This window comes from Coturnix japonica, chromosome 15, assembly GCF_054131305.1.
Source record: "Coturnix japonica strain WE chromosome 15, WE-NBRP24, whole genome shotgun sequence".
Lineage (NCBI taxonomy): Eukaryota > Metazoa > Chordata > Aves > Galliformes > Phasianidae > Coturnix > Coturnix japonica.
This window is the reverse complement of record NC_140677.1, coordinates 15,606,503-15,629,735: the sequence shown is the minus strand read 5'-3', so window position 1 is coordinate 15,629,735 and position 23,233 is coordinate 15,606,503. Positions and strand designations below refer to the sequence as shown.

Below are 23,233 nucleotides of genomic sequence, written 5' to 3'. Positions count from 1 at the left end.
ACAAAAGCTGTTAGTCCTTGCTAACCTGTTTCCATACAACATTTTGCAGGCTGACTTGCTTCTGGCATCCCGTGCCCTCTTGGTTGTAAGAGGTTGGCTCCGTATTCCAGTGACTGTTCAACAGAGAGAGTTTGGGTAACATCTCTAAGGTAACTTTTCTGTTTTGCACAGAACACAAATGCAGCCACATTAAATATAATGCAAAGAAAAATTAGCTGCTTGCTTTTTATTTCTCATATTGCAGTTTTATCATTACAGTATGGGTAGATATTGTTTGTGGGGAGGATGCTCTTATTTTCAGAGGAAACTACAGGAACCCCCAGTAAAAGCATGAAATGAGAATGAAAGACTCGCTATTTATTAACTTGTAATCAATTAAATGAGAATTCTTTATAATAAGAACTAAGCTGCCAGGTTTTGGAGGCTAAACCTGTCATGCATTAACATTTTGGTGGCTGAATTGAAGCTGTGTTACCTTAATGCTGATTTCAGGACTTGATTATTGTCTTTTTTTGTTTGTTTTTCCTCTCCTTCCTGTTTTGAGTTTAGCTTGGTGGAAGACGATAGCTTGGTCTGTTAGTCTTGCACGCTGATAGGCTACTTTGTGCTCTCTGAATTTGGAAGAGGCTCTGGCATACCTGCTGTCTTCCACCAATTCTTTATTGACAAAGATAGGACTCAGTAGGACTACCCGTGTTATAAGCATCTGTTTACCTCCAGGCTTGACTGACCTTGGGAGACTGATTTTAGGTAGTGATTGTGTTGGATCACTTCTTTGGTGAGGAGGTCTCAGGGCTGTGGAACTTGTGTTTGCTGGTTTGAAGTGCAACAGGTAACAACCAAGGATGCCAAACTCCATCACTACCTTCTTGGGAGAGGGAGAGGATTGTTATGGTGGCTCCTCTGTTGCAGATGCTCCTGTGTCTGTCACAGCTGACTTACAGCAGATTCAGGTGCTGATTTAAAGACTAGCTCTGCTGTGACGTTGCTCTTTTCCCCCTTGTACTGCATGGTGAGTTGTATTTCTCCCCTCTTAAAGCTGTCCATTTAAAAACAGCACATCAGCTTGAATTCAGATTAGTTGTCCACTGTTAGTATCAAAGTGTTCTCAAGCGTTTCAGAAAGTGAATTTAGAAATGCCAGGAGGGTACATGCAGACAGGGTAGGGCTGTTTGTTCTGCATCCTTTTGACAGTACTGTCTAAGCAGCTTGAGCCTGTGTGGGGAGACGGTTGTGATCTCATTACAGCTAAAGACAGGCAATAAGCAGCTTCGAGCACCAGAATCGGTGCAGCAATGTCTGCAGATGTCAGTGAGTTATTTAAAGCAGGAAGGATTTGGGAGCGAGGCCTGGGGGATTGCATGGTCCTGTGTTTAGTAGTAGGAACAACCAGAGAACAACTACAATGAAGACACTGAAGCTATTGCAGAGTATGAAGCGTAGCTGCTCCCTTGTGTTGTAGCACTGTGGGTTGTAAGCAAAACTAGCAAAAGCCTGGAGCTTTGGAAGGCCCTCACGGTGCTCCTTTCCTAGCAGAAGGAATATTTCACTTTTCCAGGCTGTGATTTATGTGTAAACTCCACTCCAGGCTAATCATGAATATGCAGGTTTTGCCAAAACGAAATGTGATTGTCTTCAAGTCTTATGAAAACATTGGGATGTTTTGTTTTGTTTCCTGTTTGGACTGAGTCTGATGCTTTTCTTAAGCTGTAAAAGTGACGTTTTCTTTGGGTACAAAGCTGCTTTATACAATTGAAGTCTGACTTCTTTTTGCTGTTCTTCCCGTGAACACTGACCTGAATACGCTTACTGAAACTTGTAGCTAAATCTGAATCAGTCAGCATTATCAGGCACCTTTTAAACATCCTGTATAGAGCTGAGAAAACCACCAACTGCTTTAGACTGAACAAACAGCGCTTTTGTACCTTGCGAAATCTGAGCAGCTTTTACTCTTCATTCTTCAGGTTCTGTGGAAAGTGATGTTTCCTGCAGCATCAGCACTGTTGTCTTTCCTGCAGAAAACTACCCTGTTTATTATTCTTTCAGTTCAGTTAGACTGTGTATTTTTGCTACCGTGCTGTAGTTAATCACAGTTATCACAGGATTGCAGGGGTTGGAAGGGATCTCTAGTCATCATCACATCCCCTATCCTCCCCCCAGTCCCAAGCAGGTTCCATACATAACCATTTTTTTTGTTGTAGCTCCCATGGAAATAAATAGGAGATGCTACTTTTGAGGTGACCTACGTATATATGTACAGGTGTTTTAATAGATACAGTCTGATAGTAGCTCAGCTTTAACAAATGACTTCTTTTTTTGGCTTTGGAGTTCTGTTACTTAGATGGTGGCCTCAGTTCTAACTGGCGTTCTGGAAAGAGCTTTGAGCTCTGCTTGAGCTGCTTAACATCTAGATAAGGTACTGGAAATTTGTGACCTGGGGAGTGTCTGTAAGAACCTGTTTCCAACTGCTGCAGTGAGCGGGAAGTTAAATGTAGGCTTTGTTTACCTGATTCTTTACTTATTCTGAAAAGGAGGAGTTTTGTGTTTCAGGCCTTCAGAATTGAGCTGGCTGCTGTGCTGGGGTGCTCTGAGATACTTGCTGTCCAGTCTCAGCAGGGTAAGGAGAGAAGTAATGAAGGTTTGAAGCATTAGAGGGCTCTTCTATTTAGAATGACCTTAAAAATATAGTAGAAGTAATTGTGTTGAGTGATTGTTGCTTTGGCATCTAAGAGCACCCTTACCCTTGGATGGATGTTTCTTTCTGTGCTGCCCTTGTTACTCTGGATCACTGGGAAGAAAGCACCAAAGGATGGCAGTGCTGTAATATTGCAGATGTTTTAAATGCCAAGTTGTGCTTTTTGCCCTTCAGAATGCATAGCATCTCTCCAAGCCTGGAGCTGTGACCAGCTGTCCAGCTCGTGTATCTTCTGAGAAAGTACCCTCAGATTCACATTGCCTTTCATTGTCACTCAGGTGGCTGGGGGTTTCTGGTCATTCTTTGCCCTTTACCTTCCAAAGCACACTGCAGACCACAAAGCAGTTCTAGAGGTACTCTGACAGTCTGAGTGATTGAGCATCTTGCTGATGATATCAAAAGGCCCATATCAAAACACCTTCCCTGACCCTTAAGGGACACCTGCTTAGGAAAATGAAACGATAACAAGTAAAGGGTGTGGATTTGCAATGTGATTATGTGGCTTCAAATCCTCGTGGACGTGCCTGTAAGGTCATTTTTACTACCAATGCATGGGACAGCTGCATTCATCAACAGGTTCACCCTTGTCTGGTGCAGCTCTGCCACTGGAATCCCTTCATGAAGATACAGTTACAATGAGGAGCCGGGCTTTTGAAGTAAAGCTTGTTTTGCTGTGAGTATTGAAAGGGGAGGCAGTGATATAAGGGCTTTTTTCATTTCATTCTCTCCACGCTGACCTTGTTATATTCACTTCAGAATGGCTGTCCACTCAGTACAGTAAAGCAACCTGCAGTTCCCTCTTCTCATGTGATAAGTGAAGGCACGTCCTGGGCACTGATTGGTGTTACAGTGAGGAACACAGTGCGTTTGGCTGCTTTGCACTTCTCCACCTCTCTGACCTTATTCTGCCGCTTCCCAAACCCCTGGATTCGGTTTCATGTTAGTGCCTTGACACTCTGTTAGCAGAAGGAACTGCTAGATAACAGCTGCTCCTTTTCTTCTGGCACAGGACTTTGTTTACCAGAACAAACTGAGTTTGTTTGGTTAATCTTGCTTTTGTGCTCTTAAATCTTCCTGTGGAACTGATGTGCTTCGAGGTTGTCCTCTTTTTCTGCCATTTTGAGCAGAGAAGTTGCTGAAGCATTTGATTCTTTGACCAAAGGCAGCTCAGCGTTCACTTGAAAGCAGTGCCCTAATTTTAGTTGCTATTAGCAATCTCTGTTCAATAATTAATGGATTGGGGCAAAGAATTTCAGCAATTGTAGGAAGTTAACTGTCGGGTAAGACCAAGTTGAACTGGGATGGGTTGCATCTTGCTTTGTACATGTGATGGCTGGGCGCTTCTGACCTGTTCAACTACAGTGGGAAGGTGCAAGACTTTCTGTATTTCTCCTTGCTTTGAGTATTTTGACAGTGTTCAGACAACAGCTGGGCTCTACGATAAGACCCCATGTTGCAATTAGGGGCCTGCCAAATAAAATGCAATCTTTTTCTAGGCAGAGAAGTTTACAAGCCCAGCTGAAGCAAAGTATTTGTTCAGCTTTACCTTTGTGTTAAGACAAAGACAGAGAAGATTCCAACGTGGGTCACCTCCCTGCCTTTTCACTCTCAAGCTCAACTGACAGCAAAAATATATAGGTTTATCTGCCTGGGTATGTCAGGTGAGAGCCCTCTTGGCTAGTTGCAGATGGCACGAGGCAGTGAAGCTTACTGTTCCTGCCTTTCTTTGCCTGGAGGGGCAGGTAGAGCTTATTCAGACGATGCATTTAAGGCACAGTATTTGTCTGGTTTTGCTCAAATGAGCTGCTTGTGTATCTTTAGCTCTGGCAGAAGTTTCTCAGATCAGAACGTTACTCTGATGTGGTATAGGGGTGGCAGGAGGCAGAGGTAAGATTCACACCGTGGCTAAGCGTGTTTGTTTCTGGACAGAAGCGAGAAGAGGGGAGCAGTACTGATGTGTTTGCTTGTTTGGATCTTAGGCTTGCCCTCTTGGTTTTATATGGAGTGGTTCTGAGTGGGCATAGCTGCAGATTTCCTAAAGCCTGGGATCCTGTAGTTCCTTTAAGAAAGCCAGTTGCTGGGAATCCCTTTATCTGACGATGTTCGTTTCTGTATAATTAATTCTTAAACAGCACAGGAAAAGAGCAGCGTGTAGATCTGAGGAGCAGATGGATCAGAGCAGTGTCACAGCCCACAGTATATCACAGTAATTGTGAAGTTGCTTTACAGTGAGTTTGAAGCAAGCCAAATTAAATGCGGATTTTGAAAGTCGTTAAAGAGGAGATTAGCTTGCATGTGATGATTCTTCATTGGAAGCTGGTGTTTTGCTTTGATGCATAACTCCAGCTTGATAGATTTAAATCTAGATGTTGTCCTAATTCCTGGGAAACAAAACATTTGTGCTGCTTCCTGAGCACTGGAGCCTGTGCCTGCTCCTCGGCAGCTGAATGTGCAGAGGGCAAGGAGAGCACAGAGCATGTAGTTGTTCTCAGTGTGCTCACTGGATGGAGTTCTTAGCTGTCTGCTGTGGGCTCTGTGTCTTCAAAATGAAATACGTTTCTCTTCACAAATCCTGAATTGATTGGCTTAGCAGTAGCTGTGCTCTACTGCTTTGGGAAGTCCTTTCCCCTCGTTGTGCTGAGAGCATGTGTTTGCTTGTCCTTCCTCTCCAGTAGCCTACAGGTAAAGCAGAGGCAAAGGAGAAGCGCTTGGTTACCTGGGTCAGTTTTCTGGGCAGCAGAACTGTGCTGTGGAGGTGTAAAGGAACCAAAAACTCCTAATGCTATGAAGTGCAGAGAAGTACAGACAAACTCTAGTGTGTTTTCATTGCTGGCAGTGTGAGGAAGAGGTGGGTGAGAGAGTTTTTTTTCCACCAGTCCTAATGAGTTCTGTTTGTCTTCTGCATTTAAGATCTCAAGATAAATACACGAGGTTGGCAAGTTGCTGCAAAAGGATTTTTGCTTAAGTCAGGTCTCACTCAGCAGATTAAGAGAATGTAATTTCCGGAGCTAGTAGAGAAGGCTTAGGAGTAGGTAATGCACATCATGCAAGTTTTGTTGTAGTTGTTATCTTACCTTTCATTTGAGGAAAGTGGTGGAAATAGAGTGGGGTGAAGGACAGGGAGTCTGCACTGAGTGTCTGCATGGTGACCTGAGGAGTGAGCTGGCTTAGTCATAACTGTGGAGCAGCAGCAAATTATCAGACTGTTTTCTGGCAGGCATGAGTTTGTTAGTGGCTTCAGTGTGTGGATAAAGAAAACCCAGCCTGAGCCTGCCTCTGGTGCTGACGGAGATGTGCTTTAATTATATCCATATCTTTGCTGAAGAAAATCCTGCTTGAGGCAAAAACTCATTCTGGTTTTCTTTTGGTTGTTTGCCCAAGTAAACACTTTTCATTGTTGAAAATAGATACTGAAGGTTTCAAATCCACCTTGTTCCCAGAAGGGGGCAGGGGAGACTTGCAAGTTCTGGAGTCTGATAAATGTACTTGTGTTTATGCTACGCTTCTGGGCAGAGCAGGTGCTGCCATTGCCTTGGCAGGGGGGGCATGGCATGGTGAGGTGCCTGCGCAGTGCTGGGAGCCTGCAGCAGTCAGCTGGGTTGCCAGCAGTTCTTTCTTCGGTTCTCCTTTCTCTTGGGGAGCTTCAGAACAGCTTTAGAGCAGCTTAGAGTTCTATCTCATCGCTGCTTCATGCATGATAAACTGATATTTTATGCACACTCCAGAGTATGGAGGCATCAGAAAGCATTTTCCTTTCAGTATCTAGAGCAGTCTGGCTGCTTGGCATCTTATCTGGGTAACAATCTGAGTTCTTTATTCCACTGTGTAGATTCTTTCTACTTAAAGCTCAGAAAAATCTTCTCCATGAAACTGAAGTTGTTTTTCAGGGGGACCTACTCTTGCTTTTTGCTCAGTTGGCTTCCCAGTGCTAAACTCAGCCTTGCCAACAGTGGGAGAGAGGCTTCTTTTGCCAAATACATTAAAAATGGGGTCATGCACCTCTCCAGTGAGCTGCTTTTACATCCTGCAGAGAGACCTGTGGTTTCTGTGACAACCTGGAATACAGACAGAACAAATTCAGCTATGTTAGTCTGCATTTCTGACTTCAAATTGTGGAAGCAGCTACTTTTTCTCAGGATGCTGTTTGTTACAGTGTTCCTGGTAACATGAGGTAGCTTCTATCTGTCCATTAGCAGTGGACACGAGCTGTATTTGTGGATGAGGAAGAGCAGTAAAGGCCATTTAACTCAACTTTATCATGTGTTTTGATGCCATCTCCCACAGTATTCTTGAATGCAGGTTTGGATGTTACAGTCTGGATGAATGGAGTGTGACTGTAAGCGCACAGGAGTGCTGCAAAGAGTGAATGGAGTCAGAGGAGGGTGAAGTACTGATTCACAGAGAGCTCTTTCTATACAGCAGGACAAAAGCCATTAGAAGTTCTGTTTTGTCCCAGTTGTGGATCTTACTGTGGCAATCAATTACCTGCAGTAAGTGACTTTATTTTCTTTAACTACTTAAACTACTTCAGGAATATAATTTAAGCTCAGCTACGTTTACAACTTTTGTAATCATTATTTGAGGTTTGTTTCCTTGTGGCTTTTGTGCTCCTGTGGTTAACATTATAGCTTCTGCATACAGTTACTGGTTCAAAAGCTTCACTCTCCCCTTGGTCTGTGCAATCTAAAACAGCCCAAACCACAGAATGCACTTTGAGATGCATCTGAGGAGCTCTTTTGCTGTGTTGGTTATGTGCTGCTTTTATAACAGAGCACATTATAAGCATTTGTCCCAGGTCAGAATGGGCTGTTGGGATTATCCCTTGTGTCTAATCTCATTTTAAATCTCTGTACCCTTACAGGCAGCTCACTCTGACCTGCTGGGGTTTTCCTTCGTGAAAACTCTTCTTGCAGCCTTCGTGACTATGGTACTTATAATACATTTCAGCTTGGATTAAACTGTGAAGGGAAAGCTGTGAATCTTCACCTGCAGTGCAGCATGGAGTGCTTCGAGTCTGCACACAGTTAAATGGCAAATTAAACGATTCACTAATTACTGTTGCCTAGGACTCCATTCAGAAATGTCCAAATGGTCCTTTGTTGGAAGGTGCAAAACAAACCTGAAATAACAGGGGACAAAAATTGTCCTGAAGTTGTTCATTCCTGATCTCAATGAAAACCAAAGATTTATGGGACTGATCTTGTTTCATTCTACCCTTTGGACTTGCATTTGGGGTGCCAGTGTGTTTCTTGCTGTGTGGTGCTTCCCCAGTGCCTCAACTTATTGCATGCTGGGATGTTCTCCTTGGTCTGATGCAGCTCTGAACCAGGTTCACTTGTCTTGCCCTAATTTTGGGGCATAAAATCATCTGAAGTTTTAATTGCTCCTTGATTAAGATATCTGCTTTGAAGGGTAGTCTGCAGTTTGTGCATATCAATGAGCTGAATTAGTGTTTAAGCACTAAGCAGACCTGCAGCCCAGTCCCCCCCAGGCACCCTTGCTTGTAGCTTTTCCTGCTTGCAATAGACGTTCCATTTAAAATCCTGATCTTTAAGCAGTGGTCTTAAATTCTTTTAATATCTCCCTGCTGATAAGAACAAAGAGATGAGACACGCTATTAACGTGTAATAGCAGTGGGCCAGGAGCTGAGCAGAGGTCCCCAGGCATAGGATTCATAATCCTCTTAAAAGAGGGAGAATCAAAGAGGCTTTGAGAAGTCACCTTTTGCAGGGTGAGAAACAATCCCTGTGCAAAGCTCTTGGTGATCGGTTTCTCCCAGTGTTTCATGCTTCATCTAACAGCACTGGAAAATAGATGTAGATGAGTCCTGCAGGAGACTCTGACATCTGTAGAGTCTTCTGGTGCCTCGGGTTTGCACAAGCAGAGGCCATCAGTGAGAAGGCAGCTGTGTGTGTGTGGGCAGATGGCTTTATGTGACAGTGTTATGGAGTGAAATAGTAGTAAACAGGGCAGCAGCTCGTGAGACACTTCATCTAAATGCAACCTTGTGCTTCTGCTTAACAGTGTGTAGCTTCACTGCAGCTTTACCATAGTCTCATTTTGCCACGTGTACGTTCTGTTGTGGGAAATGAAGGTGTCTAAATTCAGAGTTTTCCTCATGGTTTAATTAGTTGATATTTAAAGAGAAATACTTGCAGTGTTTGATACTTAAATGTTAACAGTCAAGAACTGAAGATAGACTTCCTAATTCTGATTTATGATATTCTGGTGAATTTGCTGGGCTGGGGAGATTTGTGTTTACTCATGGACGTACTGTTTTTCTCTCTGAATAGACCTATTCTCATGCAAGGCCGTCCAGCTGCAGTAGTGTTGGAAACACGGTGCTTATCCATGAGAGCCACAGCTGTAAGTCCTGGTGTTGGTGGAGCAAACTGTGTAGGTAGGCTGGAGTGTCTGACCTCCGTGTGGCAGCGAGGTGATGCACAGGAACTGAATTTGCATTACCTTTAAGGTAAAACCAGGTCTTAGAGGAATCCCCTGTTTGATCAGAGCTGTGTCCAGGGGTGCAAGCAGTGCCAAGAGCTGACTGAAGCAGGTGTTGATCAGGTGGAAGTGGTGTTGGTAAGGTCATGAAACCTGCCTTGTGAATGAGCGGAGTTCTTTTGAGAAGGTCCTGTGATGTCGCTAACCTTAAGGCACACTGTACAGCAAATGCTGATGAGTGATACATGTAGCTTTGGAGCTGAAAGAACTGTTGCAGTGATTTCCTACCTGAAATCCCTCCAGAAGAGTCAGCTCTTGCTTCCAAAAGCCATGGCTGCACAGAAGCGGCCGGCTTTCTGTAGTGACTTTGCTAACAGTTGAACCAAGGTAAAGGGAGCACTGGATGTAACCCAGGCAGCAGATTCTAAGAATTCTTTGTTGTTCAGGAATCAATGTTGTTTGGATAATGTTGTTGCTGTTTTTCCTGGCTTTCCTCCCCAGTGTTGCTTGTGCACACTGCTGCTGTTTGTCATGCCCTAGTTAATCACAGAAGGCTGTTCCTTACTCTCACCTTTATATATGTCTTAGTAGCCCTCTTGCTCTGGAAAGAATGCTAGCAAGAAATAAATTGGGTTTATTTTTGAGGAGGTAGAATGTTGGGAGCGTTAATGGTGTGCTATGGGAACTTAAAGTGTGAAGAATTAAAACTTAGTGTGTTTCTTAACATGCAACTTAAATCTTTTTTGTCCTAACGTTTGCTTTTATATCAGTGTTACATAGTCCTGCTGTGAATTATCGTCAGTGGTAAGAGCACAACTTAGCAGCTGCTTGAAATTGAGTGTTAGCCTTCCCTCCCAGCTTCCTGTTTGCTCCTTTTGTCACTTGCCTGTCTATTGAACCACTTGGTTTACAGAGCTGTTGGGACCTGCCTGCAAGAGTGCTGGTGCAGCTGTAAAAGAAATGACAGCAGAGAGTTGAAAGTGCTGAATGATGGTTCTGTTGGCAGCAGCTTGTCTTTAAAGTCACGGTGAGACTTCACTGAGCACGTGGTGGCCAGGCAGTTGAAGCTGAATTAAGTTGGCTCTGCTTCTCCTTTGCGTGTCCTTCCTCTGCTGGATGGTTCTCCCCTTTTCCTTTCAGTGGCACTGGCACTAAACCAGCGCAGGAAGCCACGCTGGCAAAAACAATGTTCTTCCTTGGGTGAACTTTCTTGCCAGAGTGGTTTCTGAGCAGGGTCAGGTGAGTGCCAGTGCTGACTCAGGAGTGAGAATGGGGCTGAGGAGTGCTAACTTGGATTTACTTAAGTTGTTTTGAAGCCTGGGATGCATCTGAAGGAACAAAATGTAGCATTTGCCAAATACCAGCTTTGTTAATATTGTGTCCTCCTGGATTGGTTTGACAGCTTCCACTAGAGGCTGATTCATCTCTTCCAGAGCAAACACTGCAGAAATTGTTGAATTGCAGGTTTCCTGAAGCTGTTTCATTAACATGCCTATGCCTTGCTCTAGAAGTCGGGTTTTCGTAGTCATTCAGTCTTTGGTGTCTTGTTTTCAATGAGAAGTCCTTATGTAACAGAGTTCTTCTAGTATTGGTACCTGCAACCAGCTGAAAGCAGAGAACCACGGCCTTCCCAGCATGTTTCTAAGCAGTCATTAAATAGGGGAAGCATTTTCACTTGGTTTTGTTTCAGTCAGTATTTGTGCTGGTAATGTGGGAAAAGAACCATCAGTGTTTCTCTCGTGGTCATTTCTAGAACATGCGAGTTGCTTGGTGCTTATTTTGATTTTCTATCTTTGGTTTTAACATGGAAATACAAAAAGAAAACCCATCCCAGCTGCAGTGATAAAGTCACAGATGCTTCAGGCAGACTCTGCTCCTTGAGCATCACAGTCTGCACAGCAGTGCGAATCTGCACGTCACGCAGGCTTGGTTCTGGGTTGTTTTTGTTTCGAATGAAGATCACCAAGATAGATGATAGTTACGCAATTTCTGGGAGAGTTCTGTTACAGAAGTTGGCCCAAAGCTGTTCATTCGCCTCAGTGACTCTGTTAGTCATCGTTCTGTATTTCAGCCTGCAGACTGCAGAGTGACATATAACTTAGGACAAGCAGCAGCTCAAGGGAAGTCAGTAGCCGTGCCGTACTTGTTGGATGCTCATCAATGTGACCTCATTTTGTCTCATTAAATAGACCCTCCATGCAGCACTAAAATACCCTACGTGCTCAGTTTTGCAAGTAATCCTGTTCTGCAGCAGTCCTGAAACAGAGGTGAGCTGGGAATGTAAACGTTGGCTTCAGGCGTGAGGATAACTATCAGCAGTTCTGGCACCTTGTGTTGATACAACTGTTTGTACAGCTGCCCGATAGATTGGGGATCTGACCTGAGTTGAAAAGTAATCCTTCAAACCAAAACAAAATGCTGGTTTATTTTTAACTTCAATCAACTCCCTCATTTGTTTCCCTGCGAGCAGTTGTACCGGCACGGCAGGGCTGAGTGGGAGGGTGCTGCTCATGCTGGTGCAGCTGTAACTGTGCTCTGAAGAAATAACTGAAGGATGGATTAAAAACTGATTTGGCACAGTCGGTGCTGGAAGAAGCCTGCACTGAATTTGTTTGAAGCCAGGCATTTGGATGGAGTTGGATTCGATGAGGAGGATCGCTTTAAAGAGCAACCAAAACAAGCAGCCGTCTCCACCCCAAAATGTGCCCTGTTTTTCACCAAATTAGGGAGAAGGTGGTGGATGAATCAAGTATCAGCACACACCTTTTGCTGCTGCAGGTCAGGCCTTTGATGCATGTTTTCTGACTCTGCCATTTGAGAGAGATCTGGAGGCCTGGCTGCTCACTCAGCTTTTCTCCCTTAATATAAAGTTTTTATGTATTTTGAAAACAAAAACTATTTTTACCAAGTACGTGTACGTGAATCTTGTTTGGTTTTTATTTCAGATAGGTTTGTTTTATTGGGTAGCCCTTGGTTTCTCCTTTTCTTCCCTCCTCCCCCCCCCTTATCTTCTAGGGGTTCCTTATGAGGTGGAAGAGGGCTGAAAGCAGAATCCTCCTCGCTCCTGCTTTGGCAACTTGCTTATGGCCTGCAAGTGGCTGTTTGCTCCTCAATGGATGTTTTTCCTCTTGCAGAATCCTCACTTTATCCTCTGTGCATTGCTTTCTGTGTGGGACAGGTAGGAGGCATTACGTCAACCTTATTTCCAGTTCCTGTCCACCACTCTCAAGTTTGAAAACTGATTTTGTTGCCACGCTTCTCTGAATTTTGGTGCCTTTGCTGGAAGTTTCTTCCTGTTGTTGTGCAAGCTGGGAGGCTCCGGTCCCATTCTCCCTGTAGCTTCGTTTTACAGCCTCAAGGTGCACAGTTGTTCCTACTTGTTGAGGCTGTGTGGAGGTGTGAGTGGGAGCTCTGGCTCTCGAGCTTCTGGGCGTTGTTAACTCAGAGAAGGTGAGGTAAGAGCTGGCTTAGGGTGCCAGCTTTCCCCTCACTGTGACACAAACCTGAGATGTGAAACACCCTCTGGCACAGAGCAGATCTCCCCAATGCTGCCCATCCTTAGCAGATGTGCACGTTGCCATGACTTCACTCCTTCCCTTTCTCTGCCAGCAGTGCTTTGCTGTGCTGAACAGTGCTTTGCTGTTCCTCTTGCTCAGCACATGCACCACCAGTGCTGACTCATTTACTGCCTTTGTGTCAGCAGAACAGCATGGGGCTTTACCTGCTCGTGCCTCACACCTTCTGATGCTGTGGGAGCTGTGGCATTTGGTACCCACAGTGACATGAAAGCACCTTGCTGAGTTTGGCATTCAGAAACACAGCTGTTCCATCGTCTTCCTGCCCTGGGAGGCACCTGGAGGATTCTTTAGTCCTTCAGGGATTCCTTAGGGACGTGCCTGCCTTATTTAAGCTTTACTCCTGGGGAGGAGGCCACGGTCTGGGTCTGAAGAGCTTGAATGCTATCAGCATTAAATAGAAGATTTTTGAGGCAGGACATGAAACTGCCTCCTTTGTGTATTCAGACTGTAAGTTAAGGTGCAAATTCTTTCCAAGTTGGAGTCAAGCCTCTTTACTGGGATCAATATGATTATTGTCCCCTTCCCCCCATCTATGAATACAGGGACAGTGGTTTTCTGCTGATGGCCCTGCTGCTAAGTTTACTGCTGAGCCCTTCGCTAGTGAGAATTCTAGCAGTGCTGTTTTTTCTTGATGGATAGGGCCAATTCCTTATGGTTTGTGATGGTTGAAAGTAAATCCCTTTCTGGCTGCTGGAGCTGTGCTCTGAACAGCAGCGTTTGCATTGGAATACTTTAAAATGGACCTCTGTTCAGTGAAGACTTTTTCCCTTTTGCAACTGAGATGAACAGAAGCCAGGAATTAATGCACAGAAAGCTGAGTGACAGGGCCTTACAAGCACCGATCAGTGAGTTCTTCTCTGGGAAGTGTTTGCTGTACTCTCATCTCACCCATAAAATACAGAACTGGAATTGGACATCCCTGCTCTCCTAGGTGCAAGCTTGGAAGCTGTCACGGTTTGAACTAAAAATCCACCTGCGTCCGTGACAGGGGGCCGTAGGCCCCGGAGGGGCCCTAGGCCGAAAGGAAAAAGTTAATTAGGAAAAGAAAACAGCGGCAACGATCTAAGGAGGCACACTTATTTACTAAATACTATATCGAAATACAGGATAACACAATATAATACAATATAATTGAAAATTGAGCTAACGAATCAAGCAAAATAGGAGAGAGAATGAGTCCCGTAACCGAGAGGCCTACTGTGAATCTAGGCGAACGGCTGAAGGCTCCCACACACTCCCCTGAACGCCAGAACTCGAAAGACGTCAGTCTGTTTTGCGACAGAGTTAATATAGAGTCCAGGTCCCGTGACCTATCGTGTTGTTCCCTGGGAGATGTAGTCTTCTTCTGATAAGTTGCAGATTCAGTAAAATTATTCATGCTTTATATGATGTTATGATGTGGAATACTGATAGCAAAAATTACAAAATTATTAAACCATGACAGAAGCAAACCTGGGCTGGTACTGATAAAGCAACCTTTTGTTAATGTACGTACTTGCTGCTATGGAAACTCAGGTTTGGGCCTGAGCCAGTGTCTCAGGACGGAGCAGGAAGGTGCCCTTTACACCGAGGCAGGGTATGTTTGCAGGGAGGTGCAGCAGGATTCAGCTCAGCTCCTGCGCCTCGCTGCCTGCTGGAGAGGAAGAGGAAGATAACCCAGCCAGGGCTGGGCCTTCTGCAGCCGCCCCTCACACTGATGGTTATAGCAGGGACTGGCAGGTCCTCAGGCAGCCTGTGTCCTCCTGCCAACATGCTGCGTTTGGGCAGTGGAGAAGGAGAGACCTGGAGAGGAGAGCAGCAAGGGAATGAAACCACTGCATATCACACCCGTTATGTGCTGTCCTCTTTGTCCCTAGCCTGATGTTGTTGCAGTGCTGCTGTCTTTTCCAGCACCCAGCTGAACAGGAATGCAAGCTGGAAGAGGCTGTTTGAGCTGCTGACTTGGGTTACCCTTGCTGGCTGACAGCTGGATAACAGATGTTCACAAAGTGTTGCACAGCACCTGCTCCATATGTTGCAAGCAGTCCCAGACGTTTCCTAGTGCCTTGCTGTGTGTTAGGGCTTGTCATTTTAAAAAGAAAAATAAAATAAGAGAAGCTTTCACTGTAATGTACCACTGTGAGAAAGCAAGAATTCTCTCGGCCTTGGATCTGGCAAGGGATTCAAGTACCTCATCTCCTCCTGAATGTACTCTGTGCCTTATGCGTAGGTGACAGCAGAATGCTTTTGCAGTTCCCCTAAGGAAACAGCCTTCTTTAATTCCAGATCTAGGTAGCAGTTCTGTTGGTCGGTTGAGCATTCCAGCCTTAGTTAATACTGCATAACTCCACCTTTTCTGCTTCAGGAGGAGCTGAAAAGGCTTGGCTTCCTCTGCTCTGTTAGGAAGAAAGAAGGAAATCTGTGGATCATAGGCTACAGGCAGAAGTGCTAGAGCTCTGTGATGATTGGGATCTAAGTAGGACACAGATTGCTGTCTTTCAGATCTCTAGAAGATAAAAACACAGGGTACGCTTAAGGACTTGCACTACGAGCTTAATTGTATTTTCTGTGTGGTCCTTCCTGTAAGCTCAGTCAAGCTGTGTCTTAAAGCTGATGTAGCTCTTTCCTTTTGCACACTTCAGCAGCAGGGTGTTTCTCCCTGCTCTTGAGATGAAAACATTTAGGGTGGAGAGGGAGTGCTGTTGTGTTGCCCGTGGCATAGGGGCTATAGGGCCATCCACACCTGAGTGCGGTTCCTGTCCTCACTCTGGCAGCAGAGTATCCTTTGCTGCATCCCCATCATCATTCTCTCCCCCGGCTGCCATTCTGACAGCAGCTTTCTCTGAAATGCCTGTTGATGATTTTTCAGGATCCTCTGGTCTTGGTCTGTAGAGCCATGTTAGTGAATGAGCATGTCCAAATAGCTGGGGCACTGGGCAAGGTGCATAGGGAGGCTCAGGATTCAAAGCAGCATACTTGAGCAGGCTCAGAAGGCTTGTAGCTTTCAAGGTATTCAGCTGGCCAAATGTGAGCAGTTCTGGTTACGTTCTGAATGATTTAGCAGGTTGTGTTTCTGCAGGAGGGATGTGCCTGGCTGCAGAGGTCCTCAAGGTCTGCTGATGTGCCTCGAGCACATGGTTCAGTGCTGGGAAGCTGATCTCAAATCAAAGCACATTGGGATGTTCCATTTTAGGATTAATTTTTATTTGTAGAAGTTGAGTCACCCATTCTGGCACCACAAGAAAAGACGGTGATTTTTCAGCATGGATGCTATCTGCCTCTGCTCTCTGCCAGCCAGCCTACCTCTATCTTGCAGCCACCAGGCACCCTCTGGCCAGATGCTCCTGCCCTCTTGATGCATTAATGTTGTTTTAGTTCTGTGTGTTTGGTCCTGCCTGCACTGGGGATATTAAGGGAAAGTCCAACTTCTATCACCATGACCTTGAGGTCAGTGTTTATCCTTGCCTGTGGCCTCACCCTGGGATCCTGTGTGCCCATCTGCCTTGTTCTTTGGCTGTGCAGATCCTGCAGGCAGGCTGCAGTGCTGGGAGCCGCAGTGGGGCCCTGTGGGAAGGCAGCCATGCAGGCTGCTCACAGTACAGGCGTGAGTCAGCGCTGCTTAAGGCAGTCAGCTTTCTTGCTGCGTGCATCGCAATTTGAAGTGTTTGCTCTTCATTTTATTTTAGTAGAGTTCAGCTTTACTAGTGAGTCATGAAGCTCTGCCTGTATTCACATCCAGGACAAGTTGGAAGGAGTGGGAACATGAGCGTCGTGGTGTGATCTCAGTAGTTCTCACACTCGTACTGAAGCTCTTTGCCACCAGCTCTCAAGTGCACGGTGATATGAGGCTCGTTTCTCCATCACCTTAAGTTAACCACCACAGAAGCATCCCTGCTGTTCCCACTGCCTTCCTGCACTGGCAGCCTTGGGTTGTCGTGTTTGAGCAGCTGACCTTGCAGGAGCAGGCATTTGTCTTGTCCTGCTGCCTCCATCCTTGCATCAGCACGGATACATCAGCTTACATAGTGAATGGCACTGAGTTGAATCAGTGCAGCAGAGGAGTTTGTCTTGATGCAGTTTGTCATGCAGCTGAGTGAGTTCTTGTGCTGGTGCCAGGCTGGGTGTACAGCAGGATGCAAATGCTGCTCTGGGAAGTGCATGCTGTCTTCTGGGGAGCACAGAGCTACAAATGGAGGGGTTTTAAACTGCAGTGAAGAGGTGAGGGTGCTCCTGTGATGCTGTGCCTTGGGTATGGGATGCCTTTAGTGTATTTTTGTTGAACCTGGTGTTTCATCCCAGAGTCTGAAATTGCTTATAGCTGTGACTCTGAACAGAGTTGTCCTTTCTGCCCTCGTCTCCCTGAAGCTGTTGTGTGGATTATAGGCTGCTTTTCAGTCCAACTGGAAGGACTCTGAATTTCACAAGCCAGCTAAAATAGTTGAACCAATGCCTTTGTTTAACAGAGGAAGGATGAGTAATATTTAGGCCTTCAAATAGTTTGGGGTTGCGTTGGTTTTTTTGTTTTGCTTTATAGTTGTTTGAAACTGCTGGGATTCTTCTGTCTCTATTTGTGGATAGTGTCCATGTTTAGTAATAATTCTTTGCTTTGAGTTGGTCTGAATGTCACTCAGTTCCCACTCCCAGATGTGACATGTTGGTTTTTCAAACCCTGTAGTTGTCTTCCTCTTCAGTGTTGTTTGTTAAATGCTACTGGGGACAAAGGATTTTTTCCCTCACATTTACTTGTATGTGACCCCATGGCACAATTTGCTGCTGTCCTCTGAGTGACTCAGGTGACACATTCTAAGGTGTTGCTCATCTTTCAGCAGCCTTAAACCAAGCTAAGAAATGCATAGGCAAGTCTCTGCTGCCAGGACTCTGCCTGTCTGATAAAGCAAATGAGAGGGAGGAGAGAAATCCACAGCCTGTCTTGGTCCTTGTGGTGCATCTCAGGCTCTATATGAATTTAGAGACTTAAACCTTATCCTTTGATCCAAATATGATGTTTTACCCTTTTCTACACCAGCTGACTGTTCACTTCCCTTTGCACTGATGTAGTTGTGTGAGCACAGTGTGGTCATGTAGCCACCACAAAAGGAAATGTTTTCCATTGGATCAGTGAGATGATTCAACTGAAATGTACGTACATGATCTTACTGTCCCAAAATCCAGTGCGAGGGAATGTGCGGACAGGAGGGTGAAGCATCATTCTGTTGCTGGGACTTTTTGGGTTACGTTGAGTTAAACATGTTATAAAGTATCGCCCCCAGTTTCATAATCTCTGGAGCTGCATCTTCTGTGCTGCTGAACTGGAGAGCAAGGAAGAGCCGGAGGAGCTGCTTTCCCCTGGAACATGGCTCAGTGCAATGCTGGTGTGTAGCTGCAGAGACATCCCGTGGCCAGACAGGGGATAGCCTGAGCTGTTTGGTCCTCTGAGATCCCCCAGGCTTTCATTATTGCCTCTGCACGTGGCTTTTCCAACATGATAAGTTCAGATATTGTAGTTGCTGTGGGGTTCTTGTGCTGGAGTCTTCAGGTAGTTCCTTGTTTTGAGGAGATGCTGTGGTTCCCCAGGAGCAGCTACAGTCTAAGCTAGAAAGAGCAAGGCATTTGTAGAGAACTCAGGCAGTTTTGCTTTTTCATCCTCCTGTGGCTGTGCCAGGCTGTCTGCAGACATCTAAAGAGCATCTGTCTTCTCCAAAGCACTTTAAATCTCATTTGGATTTAGCAGTCCCTCTTGCCTACCTTTAGAAAGCCCGGGCTTATTGTGTGAGTGGGCTACTTAAAAGCATCAGGAAACAGCTGCTCTGAAGGGCTTAGGGTAATATCCAAGGATCCAAGGGGAAGCCACTCAGATGCAGTGGCAAAATGGCTACGGCACGTGTATTTATTCTGAAAACCTTCCATATCAAAGCTTGGAGAAGTGAAAAAGAAAAGGAGGAAATGGTGTTGGGGTAGCAGATGAACAGAAGTTACTTAGTTGTTCAGCTGTGTAAAGTGCAGAGGCAGAAGGAATGGGAGTTGCTTCTTAAAGGACTTGTTCTGCCCCTGTTGGCTCTGTCCTTGATGGGTGGGTGTGGGCTTGTGCTCCTTGTGCTGGAGCTCAGTGTCTGTGCTCCATTAACACAGTGCCTCTCAGGTGAAATGAGCTGAAGGAAGGAAGTGGTATTTTCTAAAGATGAGAGCCTCAGAAGACTCCAAGCTCCTCCTTTCCCCGTCTCCTGTGAACCCTACTGGAGAAGCTGTGGATGAGACAGACAAATTAGCATGTGTTTATCTACGTGATTAAAGAGGTGATGAGGAACGTGCTGGAACAAGTGGGAAGTAAATGGAGAATGAGAGAGATGCTTGTGGATATAAAGAAATAGCAAAAGCTGCAAAACCTTTTGCTAGGAGATGAGCACGGGTACAAGTGGGTTTCCATTCACAGGAATCTCATTTCCTTTCCAGGTCATTGCAAGGAAGCAGATAACCAGGATTTCCCCCTGTCTGCCTGAGTGCTGCTGAGCTGCATCTCCCAGCCTTTGTGGCTCTCCCCATGCTCCAAGAGTTCAACTGGTGCCCAACGCAATGTGTGTTTGTCAAACCATGGAAGTGGGCAAGTATGGCAAGAATGCCACTAAATCTGGAGACCGGGGGGTCCTGCTGGAGCCTTTTATTCACCAGGTGGGCGGCCACAGCAGCATGATGCGCTATGACGACCACACCGTCTGCAAGCCGCTCATCACCAGGGAACAGCGCTTCTACGAATCCCTGCCTCCAGAAATGAAGGAGTTCACACCTGAGTACAAAGGTGAGGCCTGCTGCCATCCTGCAACGTGGCGATGTGTTTTATGAGCCTGCCCTCTCCTTCTCCTGGAGCTTCTCGTGTGCTGCTGTCCTCTTTCTTTTCACCCTTCTCTTTTGCAGGATAGCCGTTTGATTGGAGCTTTTGGAAAGGGGGAGGTCTCTTTTCTATGCTTAATGTGTTCATCCCTCCAGACGGAACCTAATTGTTGTAGTCCGACACTTAAGGTTATGACTGAAGTAATTTTACTGGCGAGTTATTGTCAGTTCCTACTGCCTTGACCTTGAGCGAATGAAGTTAGGTCATGCACCGAGCCGTTGTGCATTCCAGTCCCATAATTTACTGCTTCCTCATCCCAGCTCTTTTATGGACCCATATCAGAAAACTGCTGAAGCAGGAAGTGTTTCTTTCTGAACGTTGAGTTGAAGTGAGCCTTGTCCCCAGCTGCTCCCAGCGAGAGGAATTTTCCAGTGCCTCTATCCTTGTAGCAGATCAATTGCTCGCTGTATCTTTCAGGAGGTACAATTGTGGCCATGTGTTCCCCTGCTGAAGGGTAACTCTGCTGCTTCCTCCCTGCGTGGCACAAGGAGGACTGTGCTTCAGGCGCAGCTGAGGCCACCATCTGTTCCAGGTCGTGCCATTTGATCTGGCTGTATCCTGAAGGGCTGAAAGCAGTATCAGCTTACCTACCTGTGTCTATATGTAGATCGTGACTGAAAGATACCATCTCCAACAGACGGGTCCTCTCGTACCCTCAAGCCGCTCTGGATCCATATGGTGCTTTGGTGACCCATCTGAAATCCCATCTGAAGCCTGTGCACTTACTGGAATCGATGTGATGTCAGGCTTTCCTCGGGAGATGTGTTTAAAACTGATGAAGCTGATGGTCCAGATGGAGACCTCACATCATCATCATCAACATATTTCCTGGTTGCCTAAAGGCAGGGGATGTGCACCTCCACCACAGTATGAGATTTCATCTGAGACTCCAGTGCAGCTTCCTGCTGGTCCCAGGGGTCTCTCCTTCTGCTCTGGAGATGATGTTTCCTGTCTGAGCACACATACGTAACTCTTAAGATTGCCTCTACATCCAGGCAGACAGAGGGCTTGGATGATCATTTATGTAGTGACATTCTGGGGTCCTGAGCTTCTCAGAACTTGTGTTGAGCTTTCTTATGCCTGTTGGCATTGTCATGTGCAGACAGGGAAGACAGTAACGTGATGTTCTCTATCAACTGGGCAGTGAAATGTTTCCTTGATTTCGTGGCAAGTCTTCAGACTCAGTCCTTGTAGCACCCAGTATTATTGGCAGCTGTTTGATATTGGTGGCAAACTGATAAAAGATTTCTCTGCTTTGAGCTGAGAGATGTTGATTGCCTCATTTTCAGGGCTGGAGGTGCCCGAACTGAAAGTGACAGCTCTTCTGCTCCATGGCTGGCCAGCTAGATACATTCAGAATTGGTGCCATGAAAGATCTTATCTTCCTATTTCCTATATATATATCCTCTCATATTTCCTATGCTTTTCCCCCCTCAGCAGGTTGCTATACTCTGCTTTACTTTCTCTAGTTTGACATTTCTTGTTTTATTGTTCTAGTAACTATATTTCCTCTGCTGACAAACAGCACTGACAGGTTCCTCCTTTCTGGCAGGTGTGGTGTCTGTCTGTTTTGAGGGAGACAGCGATGGCTACATTAATCTGGTAGCGTATCCCTACATGGAGAATGAAGCTTTGGAGCAGGATGACATGCCAGAGAGGGACCAGCCACGACGCAAGCACTCGCGCCGGAGCCTTCACAGGTCAAGCAGCGGCACTGAACACAAGGAGGAAAAGCCTGGCCTGGCCAGTGACAGCACAGAAAGGTAGAAGCTTTTGAGGGTCCAGTGACAATGTGACAAGTGGGAAATTTCTCTTTCCACTTTCAGCTCTGGTCCTCCTTTTATTGAGGGTGTTTTGTACAGCTGCTAGATTGTCTTGTGTTTGCAGTCCCAGCGTACTGTGGCACTGTTAGGAGCTGTGCCCACTTGTAGCCAAACTCATCCAAGCAAAATGCTTCTGACACAGGATAACATCTGGATGTGGAAGCAAAGCCTGGGGGGTAGATTCAAATACAAAATCAAAGATTATCAGGTCCTTAACCTGAGGGTATAAGTATGGGTCTGCAGCCTGGGATGTCAGCAAGGATTTGCTGTTAAGCTGGCAGGTTTTGAATAGTGTGAAGCGTGCAGCAGGAGATGGAACAGGAGGAGGTCATGTGCTGGTGTGATTGTTGTAACTATCTGGAGAATGCATGGATCCTAACATGCTTCCTTGTTCTGTGGTTATGCCAGCAGCATCCAGGAGGCAAAGAGTTCCAGGATGGACTTGCACATCCACTCAGATGTTCCGTTTCAGATGTTGGATGGGAACAGTGGGCTGAGCTCTGAGAAGATCAGCCATAACCCCTGGAGCCTGCGCTGCCACAAGCAGCAGCTGAGCCGCATGAGGTCGGAGTCCAAGGAGCGAAAACTCTACAGTATCCTTAGGGAAGGGCACCGAGGGCATCAGGTTGCTGCTGTGCTGGCCTACATTACACACTCGTGCTGGAAGCAGCTAGGCCCGTGTTTCCCTTGGCTTGTGTTAAGAATAATGTTTTCCCCATCCATTGCACAAACAAAGCTGTATTAAATTTTCTTTTCCCTACTCTTTCCTACTTCTCAAACAATGCCACTGAATTCTGACACTGGCGCTCAGAGAAGCCACATTTCTAGCTAGTTTCCTGCATTTCTTTTTGCTCTTCTGGACCTTCTCTGAGCTGGCTTGTGTCTTCTTGAACTATTGAGTTCATATATACCTTGCCCAGCAGCAGATGCAGGCCCAGCCTGCTCAGTAATTCCTTGGGAAGGGGCTGTGATCGTCCTTGTCACCTTTCTTGAGTCTCTTCCAGTTCTACTGTATCCTTCTGGAAATGCTGCCCAGAACTGCACACCATACAAAAGATGCTGGTGAACCAGAGGTTTCATTTCCATTGGCACACAGTGCTGTTGTGTCTCTGCTTCCCCATAATTTATGGCACACACTCTTCTTGTAAATGCTGTTTGTTTGTTCTGACGTCCTATTCCTGACTAACAGCTGCCTCAAAACCAACTGCTTTGTACATTAAGGTTAAAAATAACAACATTTATTCCTCTTACGTTCATCATCTTGCACATTTACTCTGGAGGGTGTCTACCCATGCAGTGGCCAAGTGGGTCTCATAAGGCCCTGTGGGGAGTTTTGACAGCTGCTCCTCATTTTTGGATCTTTGACTTCGTATGCTTGTCATCTCATTCTTTTTTCTGGATCCCTTGTTGACCAGCGTGGTTCTCCACACACAGCCCTTGTGAATGACTCTGATTGTGTGACCAGTCAGACATCACAACTCTCTTCATCTTTCGTTTGCTATCTGATTAATTGACTGTCAGCATCTCAGCCCTCATTCTGCTGTCTGGCCTCTTTGAGGCACTGTCACAGATCTCCTAATCCTCATACAGATCTCATTGAGTCTTGACACTTCATGTCTGCATTCGTCAAAGCTGAAGATCCCCAGGGTATGTTTGAGGGGTGACTTGCACAGAAGGTGCATTTGATCCTTCCCTGAGAAGTCATTTACCACTTACTGTTCTTCAGGACTCTCCTTCTGAGCTGTGTGGGACCCTTCTGTTGTTTTGCAGTTCCTCAGATCTCTGCACATCAGCATTGCTGTGTCCTCCCTTTAGTCTCCCTTTAGTC

The 23,233-nt window shown here is 45.8% G+C and overlaps 1 protein-coding gene across 5 annotated transcripts in view; it reads left to right on the top strand.

Annotated features, from left to right (window-relative positions):
* The window catches only part of IP6K1 (inositol hexakisphosphate kinase 1), a 31,350-nt gene that overhangs the window by 4,353 nt on the left and 3,764 nt on the right, over positions 1-23,233 (top strand). The window contains exons 3-7 of one of the 5 annotated variants that reach the window (XM_085517047.1): positions 50-149; positions 8,989-9,061; positions 19,147-19,489; positions 21,135-21,345; positions 21,814-21,998. In XM_085517047.1, coding sequence (XP_085373173.1) covers positions 19,267-19,489; positions 21,135-21,345; positions 21,814-21,998 — 619 coding nt within the window. In that variant the 5' untranslated portion in view covers positions 50-149; positions 8,989-9,061; positions 19,147-19,266. The remainder of the gene's footprint in view (positions 1-49; positions 150-8,988; positions 9,062-19,146; positions 19,490-21,134; positions 21,346-21,813; positions 21,999-23,233) is intronic. The other 4 variants (XM_015874553.3, XM_015874552.3, XM_085517049.1 and 1 more) reach the window with 4 other exon arrangements.